The 20,830-nt window shown below is 49.8% G+C and overlaps 7 protein-coding genes across 7 annotated transcripts, besides 3 other annotated features; all 7 read left to right on the top strand.

Annotated features, from left to right (window-relative positions):
- Positions 1 to 81: 81 nt before the first annotated feature.
- Positions 82 to 456, top strand: Tb10.6k15.3430 (hypothetical protein, unlikely; the record flags this gene model as incomplete). The annotated part of the gene is made up of 1 exon (XM_817868.1): positions 82 to 456. One exon carries the CDS (start codon positions 82 to 84, stop codon positions 454 to 456), a length of 375 nt encoding a protein of 124 aa, XP_822961.1.
- Positions 457 to 480: 24 nt separating this feature from the next.
- Positions 481 to 1,884, top strand: Tb10.6k15.3440 (hypothetical protein, conserved; the record flags this gene model as incomplete). Its single annotated transcript, XM_817867.1, has 1 exon — positions 481 to 1,884. One exon carries the CDS (start codon positions 481 to 483, stop codon positions 1,882 to 1,884), a length of 1,404 nt encoding a protein of 467 aa, XP_822960.1.
- A 430-nt stretch (positions 1,885 to 2,314) lies between these two features.
- On the top strand, positions 2,315 to 4,372 carry Tb10.6k15.3450 (hypothetical protein, conserved; the record flags this gene model as incomplete). The annotated part of the gene is made up of 1 exon (XM_817866.1): positions 2,315 to 4,372. The coding sequence occupies one exon, from the start codon at positions 2,315 to 2,317 to the stop codon at positions 4,370 to 4,372; it is 2,058 nt and encodes a 685-aa protein (XP_822959.1).
- A 571-nt stretch (positions 4,373 to 4,943) lies between these two features.
- Positions 4,944 to 12,509, top strand: Tb10.6k15.3460 (hypothetical protein, conserved; the record flags this gene model as incomplete). Its single annotated transcript, XM_817865.1, has 1 exon — positions 4,944 to 12,509. The coding sequence occupies one exon, from the start codon at positions 4,944 to 4,946 to the stop codon at positions 12,507 to 12,509; it is 7,566 nt and encodes a 2,521-aa protein (XP_822958.1).
- Positions 12,510 to 13,583: 1,074 nt separating this feature from the next.
- On the top strand, positions 13,584 to 14,945 carry Tb10.6k15.3470 (hypothetical protein, conserved; the record flags this gene model as incomplete). Its single annotated transcript, XM_817864.1, has 1 exon — positions 13,584 to 14,945. The coding sequence occupies one exon, from the start codon at positions 13,584 to 13,586 to the stop codon at positions 14,943 to 14,945; it is 1,362 nt and encodes a 453-aa protein (XP_822957.1).
- Positions 14,946 to 15,368: 423 nt separating this feature from the next.
- Tb10.6k15.3480 (hypothetical protein, conserved) lies at positions 15,369 to 16,325 on the top strand (the record flags this gene model as incomplete). Its single annotated transcript, XM_817863.1, has 1 exon — positions 15,369 to 16,325. One exon carries the CDS (start codon positions 15,369 to 15,371, stop codon positions 16,323 to 16,325), a length of 957 nt encoding a protein of 318 aa, XP_822956.1.
- Positions 15,469 to 15,493: a microsatellite.
- Positions 16,326 to 17,317: 992 nt separating the features above from the next.
- Positions 17,318 to 17,350: a sequence feature (AT_rich).
- Positions 17,351 to 17,853: 503 nt separating this feature from the next.
- Positions 17,854 to 17,890: a microsatellite.
- Positions 17,891 to 18,071: 181 nt separating this feature from the next.
- Positions 18,072 to 20,612, top strand: Tb10.6k15.3490 (hypothetical protein, conserved; the record flags this gene model as incomplete). The annotated part of the gene is made up of 1 exon (XM_817862.1): positions 18,072 to 20,612. One exon carries the CDS (start codon positions 18,072 to 18,074, stop codon positions 20,610 to 20,612), a length of 2,541 nt encoding a protein of 846 aa, XP_822955.1.
- Positions 20,613 to 20,830: the final 218 nt, after the last annotated feature.

Raw genomic sequence — 20,830 nt, 5'->3', positions numbered from 1 at the left:
ACTGCGTTATCGTTTCTGCTTCACGAAGACGAAAAAGGATAAGGGGCCTGTCCATCAACGGGGCGAACGCTTCCTCAGTGGATGCGTTTCGTTGCCGCCCCTTCTCAGTATTTCTTTTATGGTTGTGGTGTAGCGATTGATCTCACAGCCGTTTTCTTACCCTCTCTTTTCCTTCTCTCGCAGCGCTATTTGAGGTGTCCTGCGCTGTGTGCTTTTTACGCGCGCCATAGCCGTGGTTGGTTACGTTTTTTTCTTGAGTATTTCCCGCTTTTCTTTTGTGTTCCCCTCGCGACTTTATTGTTTTTTAAACGCAACTTTCCTTTCCTCCTTGGTTTGTTTGTGTGTTATTCCTTTGTTACTGAATGTTGGGCAACGTCGTTCCCCTCCTTCTCTACGTGTGTGGCAAGATATGTTATTGGGAGTGTCGTCCTACAGCACTTGAGACACATACCGTAGCTGTAACGCTTCAACAGTGGAGAAATGCCGGCCACGTTTAGCCAGTGTTTTCCCGATCCCCTTTCCAGTCAGTGGCCCGCTACGAACCATCCAGTGCTATGCGAGTGCCGGCAGCTGTACGTGCTTGTCTCAGTATGTTGTTGCGTGCCATCCGCACACCTTCTTGTACTTCATGACGGGGCTTGTAACACCACCGTGACATCGATGCCGAAGGGGCCAACGTACTTGGAGCTGCGACTCACCGAACAAACCAGTAGTGAAACCTTCTGCAGTTTCGTATCCCGCGCAGAAACCGCTAGTTCTACCGGTAACAATATCGTAGAGGGGAAACAACGGCCTGTGAATATTATCTGCTTAACTGGCCTGGCTGCCGCTACACCCTCCGTGCAGTCCGCAATCATGGATGTGCTGCAGTTCTCCGTTGTCCGTGTGGGTGGGGAGGTTCGACGCGTGCCTTCTTTGCGTATTGTGGCGTACTGTGACGCCCGTGTATTCGCAACGGCAGTCCCGGAATGGTTACGTGCAGGTTTCGCACTATCCACGTACATGTCATCGTTCACCATGGAAAGTGCTGCGGTTATTCAGTCTACAGACAATGATGAGTCAAACGTCGTCAATAGGCGCAATATGCTTGAAGTGATGCTCTCAGAGGATGGTTGCGAGCTGGTGGACACTGTGACGCTCTCTTGTGAGGTATCCCGCTACTTGCGGCACCTTTTAATCGTGTTGCGCGGTGCCATGTTGCACCATAGCGTACCGGGATGCTACATTCCGGGGAGAGTCCCGTTGCTCTTTCGATTGTTGAAAGTTGTGGCGCTCCTGTTCGCACGACCTCTCTTGTCCCGTGCTCGTGAGCCCCCCTTCTCACTTCGCAGCCCTGCATTGTTGAAGTACCAGAGGCAGCAGCGGCAGGAACAACTCCCACGTGACACTACTCCGATTACAAGCTTCGTCCATGTCATGGTGTCCCCTGCGCACGTGATGGGTTTACTGTGTCCAATGGTGGCGCACCTCTTCACAATACGCCGAGAGATGGCAACCACTCGGATTGGTGACATCGTGCACGGCTACACCAATAGTGGCCATTTCGTTCCCAATATAATGATTAGTGCTGGAGGTGGGGACGGTGTCAGTGGCAACAGTAATAGCAATAGTGTGGAAAACGATGACAACAGGGCAGGAGGTGAGCTGTCGTTGACGGTGTTTGAAATGTTGGACAGTGTGGCTCTGCGGTGGCTGTCACAAGAAGCTGGCCAGAGAGAGACAGAGCAGAAGACGGCGGGTAGGGGAATGAACGGTATTAGAGGCTCGACGAATGTGGGGTTGCACGCCTCACGTGAATCGTTGGACAAAGTTTTGTCCTACCCTGAGTGTCGGGAGTTGATTTGTGTTACTGTTATAAAGCATAGTGCCCCACCCAGTGGGTAAGGCGCGTGCGCGATCGTTTGATTTTGAGCTAAGTGCGAATTGGATTTGGATCACTGAAACTTCGTCATCCTGAATGTGGTAGTAAAGAGACTTTTACATATATTTATTTGTGTATATACACGTACGTACTCGTTATTTTTTGTGTTTCCATATACCTCTGGACCGTTCGATTTGTTTTTTTTTCCCTTACCAACCATACTCATTGGTGCCATAATCGTCGTTAGCTCTAACTTCTTTCTTTGCCTTGCAGCCTTCAATTTCTGTGTACCTTTGCATCACAGTCTTTTCGTTTTCGTGTCATTTTGTGTGCGGAAGGGAGTGGGTCGAAGGCTGAAGCCGTGTGTAGACTTGTTGGTGAGGCGTTGTTTCCATAGTTTTGTGGTGCGAGTTCTTTGAGCAGAAGGGGAACTTGTAGTTGTGAGGGGGAAATATGGAAGAAGTCAATGCGTATTCACCCTACAAGGCCTACTACGGGTTTGACAGGACTTACATCAGGCGCATGTCATTGCTCGATTACATGAAAGAGGATGAAGATGCCACCTCTGTGGAGGGTTTGCGATGCCAGACGGATGATGCCAAGAGAAGGAATGGCCTGCTCACTTCACGAGACCCCAATGTAGTGTTTCGTTCCCAGTTTCCAGTGCGTGATAACTGTGGTCGTGAACTGTGTGTACTCTACCAAATAATCGAGTCGGAGGTGCAACACGAACTCCTCCGTGTGGAGGGACGAGGGGATGCCACACGAAACTCTGCTGTGCGTCTCGCTTCGGGTACTGGTGTTAGTAATGAGAGAAACCACGCTTCTGTGACCCGCCCAGTGGGCCACGTGGAGGAACAGGACCACGAGGGCAGGGACTCCGTGTACCGACCAACACCATATGTCAACTTGCCCCCAATGAATGACACAGAAAGTAACTTTGAGGTGTCTGCATCAACTCAGCGGTTTTCCAGCTTGGTCGCCCCATCGGAGTCGTACACGCTAACACCAGCGGCGGCAGCGGCTGGCACGGTTCCGATGTCTCAATTTTCCACTTACCCTGATAGGAGAGCGAATCCATGCGTGAACCCCTTTCCATGGTCAGAAGGTGTTGTCGGGCAGCCGCGGCAACAACCACGGGATCAATTACTATTTCAATCAGAGGTGATATCAGATGGTCGTCATTCCGCGTTTCCAGTGCTGCTCTCTACTGGTGAAGATCTTGGGCAGTCGTCCGAGAACCAAACGAGCCAATTAGCCTCGGCGGCGCCACCTCTGCGAAGCAGCACAGCGTCTCCTTTGGAGTGGCAAGGTGCCGTCAACGATAGACTAGGAGGGGAGGGCGTAACGTCAAGTAGTTCGGTGCTCCACGCCAAAACGTCTCCTGAATGTCCTGCGGATGGGTCCGCATCGCAACGCGCAGGAGAGGGGTTGTCGGAGTTTCGCACGACAAAGCAGCTTTTCCCACCCAAGTGCGGACCGACGCCGCAGTCCACTGTTCATCATCCCGTCACTATACCTACTAAGGTTTATGGAGCTCAAAGCCAAACCATCCCCGCTGCTAGCGTTTTGTCGTTTGTTAACGCAAACGTTGAGGCGTTCTGCTCAGGTGGCGAATTTTACACAAGTGATGCGTCCGCACCGCAGGTATCGCCTGGCAAAGTTTTGGTTCTGGAAGGCCGTTTTTACCGTATCGTGTGCCACCATGCCTCTGCTGATGTGTACGAGGCGCAGGAAATGACGGAGGGTCCAACGCAGGGCGTGCCCTCAGTTATCCCTTCTTGTTCTTCTGCCATGGGCTCACCTCCGCAGGCTCTTATTTACCGCTGGAGCGTAAGAGCAGTGCAAGAGGGAGTAAATGAGGCACATCGTGCGGCACTTGGATTATCGTATGTCACTGGCAGTACATCCGCTGTGCATGTTGCCGGCTACCGCTACTCTGATGGGGGGCTGACCGTCATTACACTGGCTAAAGGGTACCGCAGCGTTCCGCTCTCTCTTCTTCCCCTGTCGCCTTGCTCGTTTCCTACGTGTATGAAGCTAATACTCAAGATGCTGTTGGACCTTGTTGCGAGACGCACGGTGCACGGTAATCTCTACGGATTGAACCACATTTTCTTTGCTCTACCTGATGGTGGCGGTGCTCAGGACATGACCTCGGCATTGCTAATTCCAGTGCACTGGGAAAAATTAGTGGATTTTAGCATGTTTGTCGACCGCAACGCTGGACGAACCATTCCGCTAACTTATGGGGAGAGTTGCCACAGGGGTGAGTGCGTGTTTCATGGCCATGACGTGGCAACGCTTATGCGTGCGCTTCTAGAAAATGAAAACGCTATACACCTTCACCAACAGCAGGTAGAAAAGATTCGGAGCCTTGTGTCAGGGGTGGCGGAGGGTATGCAGGTGGCCGCTTATTTGGTTCAGTTAAACACTGCCATGTTGGCTATTCCGGGCGACGCCGTAGCGCTCATAAATGAGTATAACGCGGCGCTCCGATTTCCTCGTTAGAAAACAAGCTAAGGCGAACAGACAAACATTCAGTGCGTTTGGGGAGGTTGGGGGAAATACGTTCTCCGGTGTGCAGGTTCGCATTTTGAGACGTACACGTAAGTTCCTGCCTCCTTGGTATGTTTCGGTCATACGCTCCTGCAAGCATCCATTTCTTTTCACTCTTCACGTATACTCTCTTTAGATGCGCTTCAGCGTAAAGTTTTCTCACTTTTTTTTTTAGTTTTTACTGTTGTTGGGTTTCTCGTTGTACCCTCCCCCCCCAAAAAAAAAGTCGGCATAAATGTATGATATATTTTATATCATACATTTGTTTTGCAGTTTCCGTCTACGAGCAATAGCATCCGTTCTTTTTATTTCGCAGGATGTACCTGCTACCTGACGAAATGCATTTAGATGTTCCTGTTCTGTTGCCGATTTTGCGCTTTTCGTTTTCTTCCAGTTTGTGCCTGTTCCTTTTACTTGTCTTGTTGGTTGTTCCGCCTAAATCATATACCACCTTTGCACTTCCTTTCAGAATACACAAGAAGAAGCAAGGTAACAAAGACTTTTTCAAGACGTATTACCACCGATGAATACATCATTCGTACTAGTTAAACCCAGTGCATGCAGGGATACGTTTATTGAGAAGGCACGAGATCATTTTGACTCCCATGGGATTCGCGTGGACGACATGCAGCTACTGACAGGCCAGGAGGTTAGCCGGGGCGCGTATGTGGAGCGACATTACAGCGCAACTGCGGCGCGTGTCATGTCCTCCTCTCTAGAAATGGGGACATTCGCTTCAGAGGAGTCTGCCATGCTTTTTTTCTCTGCGTTTGGTGAATCTTGGACCGTCGCGATGGAGGAACGGCGTGTGCTGACCCCCGAGGATGCTATGGTAGCCCTCAATACAACTATGGAAGGATTAAACGCCCGTTGGTGGTCATCCAAATTGCGGGTTCGGCTTGAGTACGGGTTCTATGTATCATATTTCAAAGAGGAAGGGCTATATGTAATTAATGGCTTTTACCCGCTGCTATTTAATTCCTTCACCGCTCCCACTAGTAAGATTTGTTTCTTCGTCCTTTCATGGCCCGAGGCGCGGTACTCGTGGAAACGGTTTTGTTTAGAGGTGATCGGCGCGGCGGACCCCAGCGAAGCCGACTCAACGTCCCTCCGCCGATTGATGTACGAGAACTGGGAGGAATACGGGCTCAGTGAACAACCAAGCATTGCGGACAACGGCCTGATATATGCCAATGGGCCCATTGAGGCACTTGCGCTCCGCTCTGTGTGGATGCATCGTGGTATCAACGAAGATGACTTTGGGCGGCAGCTGCTGCAAGAGGGTGTTGGGCGAGGTTTTGTTGAGGGACTGATGAAAAATCCCCCCATCAGCTACAAGGGCGCGTGTCGCTCTGTATTTGAGATTACAGAAGACATGCAGAGTAGTGAGGCTACCTGTCTAGTGGCCGCTGTTTATGCTGATGAGAGACAAAAGTGCCTAAGTGAACGGAAGAATCAAGCTGATACTCCGATTTCACCTTCACGCATAGCTGATTGGACTATTGTACTAAACGATGAAGATCCAGACGAGGTACGCAACAGGGCCCTGCTGTTTGTGAAACCCCACGCCAACACCCCCGAAACCCGAGCGCTGGTGGAGGAACGACTCACACAGGTTAAGGGCGTACAAATCTTGTCTCAACACCATATCTCTGGAAGCGAAATAGCGTCGAGGCACGTGATGGAGCAGCATTACGGAACCATTGCGAAGTACGCCGCTGTTTTAACACCCGATTTGATCGAGTTGAGCCCCAAAACAATGCAAGAATTCCAGGAGCGGTTTGGCATGTCCTGGAAGGAGTTGGTTCGGAGTGGACGGGTGTGGAATGCTGATTCTGCCTTGCGCATCCTTGGGGATATATCCTCCACCGAGTTGTACGAGATGTGGTGCTCATGCACTGATGTGTTGAAGGTTGCCCCTGGAGCGTACGTTGCGCGCCTCTCTGAGGAGAATGCTTTTGTGATTAACGGCTTCTTTCCATACATTCGGGACAGCTATGAGCGGAAGGATGCGAAGGTAACGTGCTACGTGGTTTCATGGCTCGAAGAACATCTGACTTGGAGGAGCTTCCGTGAGGAGCTGGTTGGGTGTACGAACCCCGCCAAAGCACCGCCAACCAGTTTGCGCGGGTTGATACAAAACCGCTGGCGCGAACTGGGGCTGCAGGGCATTCCCACAACAACAAACAACGGGGTCCACGCCTCGGCGGGTCCGCTGGAGGCAGTGCTGGAGCGCTACCTGTGGATCGGATCACCACTCACACACGATCCACTCACACTACGGCTGCAAGAGCGTGGGTTGACAGGTGCGCTGCTGTACGGCTGGCGGTCGAATCCGGCGGTTGTAATGGCCGATGGGGTGCGATCCGGTCATGTTTTTGACCTTCTAGAGAACTTACAAACTTCTGAAGTCGTGGACCTTATGTGCGAGGCAGAGCAGCATGTTCTTGCAGAGTACAACGAACGATCGGTCAACCGAGCAGTGGTAGTACTGAGGCCCTTTGCCGTCAACGAGTGGACTATAGAAACTGTGAGGAATTGTTTTGCTGCCGCTGATGTAGCGGTGGTGCGGGAGCTAACATTATTGAGCAGAAGCGTCGAGAAACGGTACCTCGGCAGCAATGAATTCCTTAAGCTGGCGCACTGGGCTGACTTCAAAAAAGATGATATGTGCGGAAACGTCAGTTCATCGATCAAAAAGCAGTTTCATGCACAATTCGGATATACGTGGGAGGGTTGTGTTATCAGTGGACAGTTGATGGGCGCAACCTCTGCTTGCGAGGTACTGGGTTTAACACCAACGGAGCTCCTTCATCTGTGGGAGTCAGTACAACCGGTGCAGCTTCACTCAAACTGCTGGGTGGTTCACCTAACCGACCACGAAATATACGTGCTAAATGGTTTTGTTCCCTTTGTTCGGGAGACCCATGGAAAACCTGGGAGCGTGACTCACGTCTTTGATGTGGAGTGGAAGGAGGATGTTTGGACTTGGCACGACCTCTCTGAGCGCTTGGTTGGTTTCAGTGACGACTGTATTCCCTACAAAGCAACGGAGGGAAGCTTGCAGCGCACGTTTGCGGATGAGTGGAAGGGTTTCGGGTTGCCATTCAAGCCAGCCTCGCGTTGGTCTGCTGCCGTTTCAGTTTCGCAAGGTCCTTTGGAGGGTACCGTTGATCGAGAAATTTGGCTGGACGTTCAGTTACCGGAGGACCACTTTGTACAGCGCCTCCTACTGGAAGGTGTGCCGCTTTCAATGCTTACGACGTACATAGACGGTGAACGCAACCCGCAAGATGAGGATGATGAAGAGGAGGAGGAAGGGGTAAAGGCGATCAAGAATATTGATGATACGTCGTCTCCACCTCCGAAGTCATGGACATCAAGGAAGAACTGGAGCGCAACCGGATGTTTTCTGCCACAATATACAAGGTCTGATCTTTCGTATCACGTACAGAGTTCTGAAGTGGTTCGTCGCATGAAGGTTATTACTTCACGTTTTTTGCGCGGTTTGAAAATGAATTACGCATTTCTGTGGGTCAAACCGCACGCATGCACAAAGCATGTGGAAGCGTGGATCCCAAAAGCACTGTTGCAACACCGTATTGAGGTAATTTCTTCGGGTCGCGTACCCATGGCGGAAGTCTTTGATAAGGAACTTGCCGACCGCAAGCAGTGCACCCTCTATCGCAACGCCATGACACGCGCAGTGCACGAGATTCCCATCAGCACAAAACAGATGGCAGAGTTTGATGCTACCTTCGGTATCACGTGGAATACCGCGATGAACCTTCATTTGGTTATCAATGCAGCGCAGGCGGTGGATAGGATTGGCGTTTTGCAGTTGCTAAAGGATTGGGATGAGGCACCACGTAAGGTGTGCTTGGCTCCTTCCCTTTACATTGCTTACTTAGAGAGGGAGGGGCTTTATGTTGTCAATGGGTTCTATCCTTATTTGCGTTCGCGAATGTACGCTGGCTCCCACGTTTCTTGGTACGTTGTGTCATGGGATAGCGAGATAATGACGTGGGGGGATTTCCACCGGTACGTGATCGGTACAGATGTGCCAGAAAAGGCTGAGGAATCATCTCTTCGCCACACACTGTACAAATCTTGGGTGGAGCTCGGTCTGCAACGGCAGCCAGACGGTATTGACAACGGTTTTTGCGCCTCTGCCACGCCTGTTGAGGGGCTTGCAGATCGTGTCTCTTGGCTTGGGGTAAGCTTGGAACAGGATGTTTTCGGACGGTTACTGGTTATGGGTGGCGTAGACCCCGGGTATCTTCGTAAGATACTTGAGAACCCCCTTGTGCGACACAGAGAGGAGCCATTGGAGTCCATGGGCGATGCGTTCGACAAGTTATGCACGGAGAACCCACTTCTGATAGCGCAACTAATCGGGCTGCAGTCGTCTGGTGGAATGCACATCGTTTCACCCCAGGCACCAAGATTTGTGCCGGTTCCCCCCGAGCTCTCGTCCAGCCACGAGTACAAGGTGAAAAGGGACACTGGAAAAGAGTGTGTTGACGGATGTAAAGGCGTGCTGCGGGCGGAAGGGAAGCCTCTCTGCCCCGAAGGGGACACCTCGTCAACCCTGAAGGATGAAGAGGGAAACTTGAAGCGGAACTACGCCTTCATTGTGGTCAATCCCGCCTGCACTTCATCGGAAGCAAGTGATCGTGTGATTAACTATATCGCCGATTTTCTGCGCCACTATAACATACGGATCGACGGAAGTGGAAGCATGGTTGGTGGAAATCAGGATCTAAGCAGCGTGGCTCACGCCGTCCAGGACGGCGTATTCAAATACGCAGTCAGACAATCTCCCTACCAGTATGCACTCGACTCGGAGGCCCTGTCCCTTTTCCTCAGCACTTTTGGAACGATGTGGGACCCGCGAAAGGTGTTCAACGCTGTGGACGCAGCTGTGGAGTTTGACTACTCGGCGGCATACCTAAGGGATAGGTGGCTGATGTGTGAACCTCTGGCGCGCATAGCCCCAAACTGTTTCGTCGGTAAGATGCCCGACCATGACGTTTATGTTGTTAACGGGTTTGCCCTTCACACTGTGGAAACGTTTTGCGGTGAGGCCAACATGAAATATTTTTTGACAGTATCGTGGAATAGCAGCGACATGGATTACGCTCATTTTATGGATTACATCATTGGGGATCCTTACCTTAAGGAAGCCAGACCGGGAAGCTTGCAGCAGGTCCTATGTGAGGAGTGGAAGGCTGCCGGGCTACGGCGGCCACCGGACTCGTTTGAGGGTGCGGTGATGGCATCCGCGAGTCCTCTGGAGGCGATGCGTTTGAAACAAATGTGGCTTTCGTTGGGAATCAAACGTGACGCGGTGTGTCGTTTTGGAATGGATGAACTGTCTATCACACCATACGTAATGAGAAGGTGTCTAACAAACCCACGTACCCCCTGTGGCGACGGCCGATTCCTATTCGATATGGCGCGCAGGATGAACAGCAAGGAGGCATTACAACTTCTCCAGTCGGAGAATTTTGCACATCTTTCCGAGGCGCCGCGTAACTCTGCTTTTGTGTTGATGAAGACCGGCTCCCTGTGCCGTGGCTTTGCTTTGACGGTTGAGACGGTCTTTGCGCGCGCGAGGGTGCGGATTGACGAGGAAGGTGATGTGAGCGCTGCCACCTTACGTGAGCGCGATTTTGTTCAGCACCTTTACGCTGTTGAGCTGGAGTACGCGGACTGCGATGTTTCAACTATTAAATTGTCACGGAAGGAAAGGGACAGAGTGCAGCTGAGTTTTGGGGTTAGTTGGTGCAACCTGCTTGAGGGCGGCGTACTGGTAAACGCGTACGAGGCGCTGGTTGCGCTAAGTAACATTACACCTGTTCAACTCTTCTATAAGTGTACGGCGGCATCAAGGCGGTTGATGGTTCGCCCAGGCCTTGAAATTTTTGAGTTGCCGTTTGATGGCGTGTTTGTCGTAAATGGCCTCATGCCGGGGTTGAAATGCTTCCTCGAATCATCTGAGGCGATGCATCACTGGTATGTCGTGTCGTGGGAGCCCCGTGAGATGGACTGGCCCACATTCTTAGAGGAGGTTGTTGGGAGCGAGTCCCCAGCGGATGCTGTGCCAACGAGCATTCGGGGACAACTGAATCGCAGATGGAGAGATTACGGGATAACTGAACCACCAGATGAGCTGCGTAACGGTCTGCACGTTAGTCAAGGTGCCATCCAGGCGATTAGAGAGCGTACGAAGTGTGTGAAGTACTCCGTTCAAGAAGATTATCTTGGTTCTTTGCTTTTGCGGAAAGGAGTGCTCGAGTGTGTGCTACAAACATGGGTCGAAAACCCTGAGGTGTTGTCCGGAGGAATCAAGATGAGCATATTCGAACATCTTGGCCAATGTGACACCTCCCGTGTCATGTTTATGATGACCGCGTTGTCGGAGGAGTTGAAGCGCGAGGAGGAGGAGGTTGATCCAACTGGAGCGGCGCGACTCCCCGCTAATGAGTGTGCTCATGACGGAGGACGTGATGGCACCGCTAGCACGCCAACGCAGGAGCGACATTCCACACTAGGGGAGGAAGCCGAAGGGCCCATGACAGTTTCTTCAAGGGCCCCGCAGCCGGCGGAGACGGGCCCCTCATTGCTCTACAGGAATACCGCTATGATCATTTTGAAACCTCATGCAGCAGGCAACGTGAAGGTGATGGGTCTATTGGAGAGGGTTCTCAATGAAAACGGTATACGGATAAAGCGGGAGGTTCGCAAGAGAACGACCCCGACACTTATCGAAAAACAGTTTTCCTCCCCCATGCTCTACGCAACAACGTGTACCAATGGCTATTTGGATGTGACACCTGGTGGAGAGGACGATTTCTACGACGCGTTCGGTGAGGAATGGAAAGAGGCCGCGAAGTCGCAACGTGTTGTTGGCGCCCGTGAGGCCCTCATCCGCTTCTCGTTGACACCCTCGCAACTCTACGTTAAGTGGTCCCTCCCGCAACAGCAGCATGTCCATCTTGCCTACGATATGGAAATAACGAAGTTCCATGCAGAAGATGTTTACGTTGTCAACGCCGCTATTCCTTTTGAATGCGAACGCATGATCGAGAGCGAGCCTGGCGTCAATGACGTCCACTGTTATATAGTGAGCTGGGACCAGCGGGACTGCAGTTGGAAAAAGTTTCTGCACGATGTCATTGGTGACCCTGACCCCGAGAGAGCGGTTCCCACTTCTTTCCGCGGTGAACTCTTCTCTGATTGGGAGGATTATGACCTTCCAGTAAGACCCAACCGTATCGATAACGTCGTGTTAGCGAGTGAAGGGCCGTTGCAAGCGTACAAGGAGCGCGATCTGTGGTGCGGCACGGGAGATTTTGCGCCTGACCCACTTGTTCGTGCGTTATGTCACGTTGATCATGACCCCACCGACTTGTCAGAGTGGGCGGAGAACCCGCTAGTTCGTTACACAGGTAGTAAGCGACACGAGTTAAACGATGGATACTACACTGGTCACATGTTTAGCTTCGTGCATGGGCTCGACACCAAGCAGTTTATTGACGTCCTTACTGAGAGGGAAGGGACTTTTGTCCCCCTGGCACCGGCACACATTGGACTTGATGAAAAGGTCAGTGGAAATGGGCCCGATGTGGAGTGCGAAAGACCGAAATCGAGGGAAGATGATTGGGTGTGCGACCCACAGCATTACTTTGGTAATCCCGCCAGAAATTCGGATGAGGCAGCACTAAAGGGATGGTTGTGGGAGAGTCTTCTGCACGCGTCCGCGGAAGATGTGCCACGTCTGTGGGTTCATTATGGCGGCAAACTCGAGTGTAAAGAGGAGCTGCGGAAGCAGGGCTACGTCAGTTCCCTCTTGTCCCGCGTTGCCGCATCGTCTGCAGGCAACCGCAGCTCAATATGCGACATTTTGCGCAGTACCATCGATGGGGAAGCCTTCGAAAGAGACATCAAGATGTTGGATTTCTTTGGACAGCCTCCGTCCAAGGGCAAGATGTCAAAGATGTTCGAAGGAATGAGGCGACGTGGTAACGGCCGCATGACATACGAAGAATTTCGCGTTGCCCTTGCGATGATACACCAGATGTAGTTTACAGTAGTGGAGGCTGTTTCTTTCCCTCCACATTCCTCTTCCTTTTCCTCAGCAGAAGTAGGCCGGCAGACACGAGATAGAATTGTCGCCGACCGCGAACATCCGGACGGAACAAGGCGGAGCAGAGGAATAAGGAGAAAAGTAAGCAAAACATATGTTAATTGAGATACGACATGTTGAGGATGTCAAATTCCGCTCGAACAAAGGCTCAGAGGATTCCCCCCCTTTCTTCCGGTCTTTCCAACGGGAAGCCGAAGGAATAAAAAAAAAAGAAACTATCACGGAGGGGGGATAATAATTGCCGTTGGTATTATTTCGACCATTTTTTTGTTTTTGAGCTTTCCACCCTCCCTCTATGTTAGAATTACCAAACATTACATGTGTACTACCTAGGTGGTGCGTGGTTTCCTGTACAACCGTTCAGATTATCAAGTAGAAGAAAGATAAGTGGTAGAAAAAAGTGAGAAAGAAATTTTTAAAAAAGGAAGTCAATAGTAGAATTCGTTTTATATGCCATCCTTCCATTCGTAAAGGGGGAATGGGCGCAACTAGCAAAGAGACTCAGACTAAAGGAAGGAAAGATGTCTAATACGAATGGGATTCTCGGGTTGTTTCTGTGAAGTGCTTGAATTCTTCACGGTTTCAAATTAATCAAGTTGTCTGCCCAGCGAGCACGACGTTTTGATATTCAAACTTCAGTGTAAGTGTTCATACACTTGTTTATTTACGTGCGCGCATTTCTTTATGTACCGGATTACAAATACTACGGGTGCTGTTCTTCTTTTTTTTTCTTTTGTTTTCACACATGCTCCTTCTTCATTAATATTGTTATTCATCTGAGGGGGCTGCAGCTCTCACCATTTGTCAATGCCCATTCATTCCCTTTTTCATTCCTTGTGCTTTCCCCCGGTTTCAATGAATGATTTTGGTTGTTGTTGTTCACCGCTATCTTCCCTTTCACTGTTTATATGGGTGTATACACATTTCTGGCCGTTGCAAAGATAGTACATATCGCTGGTGTTGTAATTATTTGCCACTATCCTCACGAGAGTTCCTCAGCAGATTCCCCATATGCTCAGTGACAAGGAGGTGATGAACGCGGCGGAGGCCATCACTCGGGCGTATCTCACTTCTCTATTTTCTCCACCTCCCACTGGTGCGCGCGCGAGGACTTCACAAAAGCACAGTTTTCACTTCCTCAGTCTCATTGTGCAGGGGCAGCAGGTGCCTTTACTCCCCCATGGTACTGCGGTGGGTGATGAGATGCAAACATTAAGAGGGAGGTGCTCAGAACTATTGCGGTATGATGCCCAGGCTTTGCATGTGCTTTGTTGCGTCGTTAATATGGTTCAGGAGGGTTTACTGTGCACTGAACGGGATGTGTACTACCGCAATACAGAACTGTTTCCAAACGGACAGCGCGACACCCACTGCAGCATTGAGCGACTCTGTCGATGGATGAGTTGTGTTTGCCCGCTTCCACCAGCATCATCTGCCGGTGAGCGCCGTCGCTACACCCGTGAGGACCTTCGTATTGGAGCGAGTGGGAAGAGCATTCTTCTTGGAAACCTTGCATTTGACATTCCTACAGTTTCCGCAACCTCGACCTCATTAGTGTCGGGTGGTGCACAGGAGTTGCCGACGTGCGTTCCCAGTGCCAAAGTGCCTTCTGTGGAGGTCAATGCCAAACATCACATTTCCGGTGTACTTGTCAGCACAACACTTGGTTTACATGCGCACAACTTCAGGGCTGCAGGAGCGGGTCGTGGCAATGGTGTCACAGCTGCACTTGTTGTAGTGGAAAAGGAAAGCACGCTGCACACCCTTGCGGATGTTAAGAGCGCACTGGGGAGTGAATCTATTTCAGACCGATGTGCTTACTTGTGCAGTAAGGGCTATCCGTGCCGAGCCTCCCGTCTTTTTCTTCGCAGCCTTCATCGTGAGTTACCTGAGCTGCCGATTCTTGTTCTTGTTGATGGGGACCCTCATGGATTGCGCATTGCCCTTACTTTCATGGGACTTTTCGGGGAGGATATCAACCGCGGCCGGCGATGTCAGCCAGCGGAACGTGTCCCCGAATTGTCGACATCCGTTGTGGCTGCGCTTCTTCCCATTCGCTGGGTTGGTGTCCGTCCTTCTTGTCTCTCGCATGACAACAAAGGGCGAGCGCCATTAACTGAACATGATAGGCGAGTGCTAAAGCAGGTGATACAGCGGGCGAAAGCGGCGTTGGAGGGCCTTCCAGGCACCGGGAGTTCTTTCCCGCTTGGGCAGTATTGTGTTGGTGGTGGTAGTGCTGAAGACATTATTCGGGTCACACTCGATGAAATGTTGCGTGAGGCAGAGTGGATGCAAATGATGGAAACGAAGTGCTGCCTGCAGGCGTATGTTGAGGGACCTCTGCGGCTTATTATCGACTTTCTTCACAGGTGAAGGCGATATTACGCCAACGCACAACATTGTTTTGTGTGGATGCACTCTACAACTTGGGTAGGCGTGTTCAAACACGCATGTTTGTTTATATGTGTTTGTATGAGCACGATTGCACCTCACAAGTCAACTTATGTTCTTTCCCCTCTTGCTTTTATTTCTTCACACATTGCCATCGTATATATATATATATTTTAGTCTTGCGTCGGACCAACGCCTACGCCGTTACTGACGCACATACGTTTCTTTGCCTTACATGAACCTGCAAGGAGCGCGAGGTTTTTTTTTTTGCCTATTATCCTGTTGGTATGTCCACAACATTTTCAGCTTAACTGTTGACGCTTGCGGCTCCAAAGGGTGCATACTTTGCCTTGTTTAGATGCGTTGCTGACAGTTTTTACCCTTCGTTTTTATTTTGTTTTTTATATGTCTGCACGATGTGCCGCTAAGCATACGAAGGAAACTATTAAATTTGTGCGCGCGTATATAAAATTCTATATGCATACACGTATATATATATATATACGTGTGTGTGTGTGTGTGTATGCGTGGAAATTCGTTTACTATTTTGTTGTTATTCGTGTTTTTCCTCCCTCTTTCTCTTGTTTTTTTGTTTGCGTCTCTTGTTATCGTAGTTTTGGAGTAACAAATAGACTAGTTTCACAGCAAAAGGTATCGGCTGCGCAGGGCCGTGTCATGTCCCGCGCCACTTATAGCCGTAGCACTTCCCCTTACAGAAGCCCCAGAGGAGGCACTCCTTCCAGAAGCACCGACGCATCAGCTTTTATTCGGTTTCTTCTTAGTGAAAACATCGATCAGCGCATTGCTGACACGAAGAGATGGCTGCGGCGGATACGCGAACATATGCGTAATAATGCGCCAAGAAGATGCTCGCGGTGTTTTGATCCATCAATGATATTTTGTGCCATACGTGCGAGTAGTGCGTTGCTAACAGAGAAGCCGAACCGTCATCGCATGTCAGCGAGGCCTCGTCGGTTTCGGTGCTCACTCAACTCATTTCTTGATGGGACACCATTTCTCACACCAAGAGATTTGTGTCGGTATAACACTAGTGTTGCCAAGCGGCTGAGTGATGATGAGTTGGAGTTGATGCGGAAATACGTTTTCGACTATGATGAAGTGGCTTTTGCGGATCTTTTGTATGGTGATGATATAATTCCCGATGATAGCGAGGAAGGACGTGACGAATCCCCACGAAGCCGGAGGCGAATCCTGGCAGCCGTTCGCGCATTTAATGAAAGGTCCCGTATCGCAATGGAGCGACTCTTCGCAGCCCCTGGTGGCCTTGTGGATGCCGTCATGCGCATTACATTACTTGTACCTTTAGTGTCGAATGATATGGATGATTCTGATGAAGGATAAAATTAAGCCAAATGGAGAATTCACTTGGTTGTGTACAGTTGTGGTGCTAATCCCAGTTGTGGTGCTAATCCCAGTTGTGGTCTTCATTGCATGTTCGTCCTGCCTATAGACAAACATACGTATAAAAGACTTATTTTTGCCCTTTTTTTGTTGTTGTGTGCTTAAAAAGTGTGATTTGTATGCGACTACGTGTAGAAAGATTTTTGTTTTGCTTTGGTCTTGAGTTTCCTCCCTTCCTATCTTTTTTTTTCTTTTTAGTTCTCCTTCAGCCTATGATGTTTTACGCGTGGGCGAGTGTTTACAACACATCCTGAAGGTACTCAACATGATGTTTAACTAGTTGAGCGCAGTACCGCTGTATTTGTTTTCCATTTTTTTTAATTGTTTTTAGAAAGGGAAAAAGGAAAATAATGATGATTATTTTCTCCTTCCTCTTCTTTTTCTTGTGGCAACGGCAATGTTACGGTTCCGTTCAGCATAATGGGCTGAAATGTGTCCAACTTCCCTCATTTGAATGGGTGTTAGATGGAAGGGGTGGGGGGGGAAAAAAAAGCAGAAAAAAACTTAACATTTTACTTAGCGCCATGTGCCATTTCCCATTGAAGCGAGCGCGGAGTTGGGTAGGGGCTTTTATTTTTCAAATGTAGTGGTAATTACGAGGGAAATTATGTGGGAAAAAAAAACATGTGTGGAAGTAGGGTTATGTGGTAGGAGAAAGGAAGATTCCTTCAATGAGAGCAGCAGTTGCAAATTTGTTACCATTCTGAATTCTTCTCTCTCCCTCACTTGTATTTGCATTGATGCGAAAAACATTATTAACGTAATTTCTGTGATGGAAAGGGCTAACGGCAAAGAGACAATTTTTTGTTTCTCTTGTTTTGTTTTTTCTTTTTAGAAAAGGAAAGACGGGAGAAAATGAGGGGACGTTGTGTTGTAAAACCTGTATACAGCGTGAAGGGGAAGGAGATAGTGGCTCCAATGTTAGGCTGCTGTTTTTTTTTCATTTTTTTTAAAAATTTAAAATTGTAGTTTTAAAGATTTGATACATTTTCCATCCCTCTTCTTATTTTTTTAAAAAAAAACGTTTTCCTGTTTACCCTGGTGCCAAAGGTGGGGGGAACTTAGAAGCTTCTGCACGAGTCGTACGACGGGACAATAATCATAATAATAATTTAAAGAAAGAAGGAAGTAGGCACAGAAACAAACAGGTATAAAAGGGAAAATTCTAATCTTTTTGTTATACAAAAAAGAAAGGAAAGAAAAAGGATTATGTCTAATGCAACTCCCGTTACTGGCAGTGCTGCAAACATACAACCTAACGCTCAGCGGGTTACATTATCAGCACAACACATAACTGATAGTGATGTACTCGACCCTCGATTTGCTGAAATTGTGCGCGTATCTGTGTTCGAAGATCATAGCATTGAAATGCTAAGTAACGGTAATACTGCGGAATGGAATTGTGTATTTGAGGAATATAAAGGGAATCATCCCAGAGGTCCAGTTTAGGTCATGAACATGGCGCTTTTTGTTGCTATTATTATTATTATCGTTGTTGTTGTTGTGATGATGATTGTGATGATGATGGTGTGTAATTGTTAGTGTTACAGAGATAGGAGAGAGGTTGCTACGGTTTTTTTCTTCCGTGTTTTTGGCGGTGTTGAAGGCAATCCGTACGAGAGATTTAAAAACAAGAAAAGGAACAGAAAATCTTCACAACATTAAAAAAAAAAATACGACATAGAAATGCCAGAAATTAATTTGGATTGCAAGGCACCATCGCGACACGAGGTGGAAAATTGGCTTGACCGCATCGATGACATTACCGCCGCAGTGCAAGAGATACTCAACGAGGATCCCATGGAAGCGGAACGAAAGCGAGAGGAGCGTGAAGCCCGTCGCCGCGAGGCTGAGGCACGGGAAAGGCGTGATAAAGTGAAAATGCGGTACGATCCGCGTTACTACTCGCGTTTTGAGAACGATGAATTTATTGATACACTGTTGAAAGAAACCGATGGTCCCACTTGCAAGGGTAAAGGCAAGAACTGTAATAAGGATGAAGCATTATTTAGCCGGGCGGAAAGGGTCTCTTTGGATGAGGCACTACGAATGAAGGAGGAGGCGGCGAAGGCTGTGAGAGCTTCTGATTGGGAAACTGCCTTTAAATTGTACTCCAATGCCATTGGGTTGAATGTGGTGGATGCGTCACTGCAGGTTACGCTGCACAACAACCGCGCTCTTGTTCAGCTGAAGTTGAAACGCTACTTGGATGCTGTGGAAGACGCAAGCTATGTTTTACGCGAGGAGCCAACGAATGTGAAGGCTCTGTTGCGGCGCGCCACAGCGCTAAGACATCTGCGCAGGCCGCTGGATGCGCTGCGAGATGCTGAAGCGGCGCTCCAGAAAGATGTTTCAAATCAAGAGGCAGCGGATCTTGCTCAGTGGTTGCGGCGAATAAAGAGTGAACATGAACGCTGTGCTGCCTTCCAGCATCATTATTCAGGAGACGCGGAACAGCTGTCTAATGCGACATGTGATCTCATTGCCGCCGTGAAGGAGTTACCGAATGTGAGTGAGGCGAGTAGTGAGGAAAACAGAGAAAATGTTGCGGAAAAGCAAGGTCGTAAGAGGAAGTGTATGATACGGGTTTTGAAGGCCGTCTGCCGCTGCCTGAAAGTCGTTCAGTGTTTTCATCTCGGCGCAGCGGTCCTGTTCGCTCTCCGTGATGGAATGGACTCGTTGACGGAGCTGATTCTCGGTCTGCTTTCTGGTAGTGCAGAAGAACGTTTCGGTGTTGTTTGTGCCGCGGGTGCCAAAGACATGTCGCCTGAGGGAATGGTCTTGTTTGCTTCCCTTCGACTCTTGTCTCTTGTTTTGGTTGGAAGTGAGGCATGTGCAGATGAGTTGGAGCCTTCAAGTATTCACGAAATGGCAAACAACCTAACGGCAGTTTTAGTTGAAGCTGTTGAAGGCATGGACAAGGGAGCAGCTCGAGGGGTAAATATAGAGACTTGTTTATCGCTTGTGTCTGGGTTGCTCCAGGCTCTGGAAGGCTTAGCCACGCGCTTTCCCAATGAAGTTCACACTCCTTGTGGTCCAGTAATGGAGAAAATATCGGAAAGTGTGTTGAGAGGGGGTCGTCCTGCTCCGCAGCCACTCTACTTTCTTTGTGGGCTTCTAGAGGCGCTCCTAAAAGTAGAGGTCGTCGCAAAAGCAATGACACCGACGCTAGAAAAAATTGGCGTGCGTGTGGTTGACGCAGCTCTCACGGCAGGGCCCACGCTGCTGAAGGAAGTAGGACTGTCACTGGCCGTCCGTGTGTCATGTACAAACCATACGTGCGCAAAAGCGATGTCCACGTCCAGTTTCACGTGTGCTCTCGCTCAAATGCTGCCGCCCCCAAAGGTTTGTGCGTCAGCCCCTTTGTCAGCTCGGGCGGAAGAGGGGTTATTTGCTCTTGTGTACAATTTGTTCCTGCAGGCGGAGTCTCGGCGAGATTATGTGAAGCAATGGTGCGACACGATGGTTGAAACTGGTAATGGCAAAATGCACTTTGCACTCTGTGCTTGGTACGTGCTGCGCGACCGAGCCCAATCCGGTGGAGTCTCGACGGAGAGAGCGACCGTTTGTTCTAAAATGACGGGGGTTCTTTCAAAGTTTTCTCCTTTCGACGACTCACTCCGTGATGCCATATTGAAGGATGAAGGTACGCTGTGGTCGATGCTCGATTCCGCGCTCTCCATACTTGGAGGCGACGCAGTGGAGATATATGAAGCTGAAGCGAAAAGGGATGGACTCGCAGTGGACAGCGAGGGTTCGGAGGCTAAACCGTCTGCGCTATGGGAAGTTGTGGAGCACACCACAACGTTGCTTGCGGGGTTCTATTCAAAGAAGCTTCTCTCGAGTGTGGAAGGCTTATGGGAGCTCGAGCGGGTTCGCGCTTTGCTGCGTGTCGTCCAACTGGGGGGAGACCGACACGCGGTGGCGGTTGGTAATGCTGCTCTTATTTGTTCCTTTGTTCCACCTGCAGGATGTGAGCACTACGTGGCACTTCGCGGCGTCGATGTTTTGTTGGAGAGCCTTCGTAAGGTGCGGGCGTCCCTGTTTTCGTTGGAGCATGAAGGAAAAAATGGTACACCGCAGTGGTGCCATGCGCGTGCAGCACAGAAGAACGTTGCTATCGCATTGTCCCGTTGCTGCACGGTGGAGTCGCAGCGGGAGCGACTGCGCGAACTGAAGGGTTTTGAGACGCTCCATGCCGTGCTTGAACAGCAGCAGGCTTCGTAGGATTTGGAGCTCGTGGACCACCATTGGCTTCATCCCTGATTGCTGCTGTTGCTATTGTGGGCATTTACCGTATCTGATCTCTCCGTTTTCTTTGGAAATTCCCCATCATGTGTTGACTGTTCCTCTTCTCACGTTTCGGTTCCGTGTGAGGTGCGGTTGAGCGCAACTACACCTAAGCGTAGGTGCGTGTTTGGTGTTGCGGGAAACCCGAGGCACTG

This window comes from Trypanosoma brucei, chromosome 10 (assembly GCF_000002445.2).
Source record: "Trypanosoma brucei brucei TREU927 chromosome 10, whole genome shotgun sequence".
Classification (NCBI taxonomy): Eukaryota; Euglenozoa; class Kinetoplastea; order Trypanosomatida; family Trypanosomatidae; genus Trypanosoma; species Trypanosoma brucei.
The sequence above is the reverse complement of the archived record's forward strand: the minus strand, read 5'-3'. Positions and strand labels throughout refer to the sequence as shown.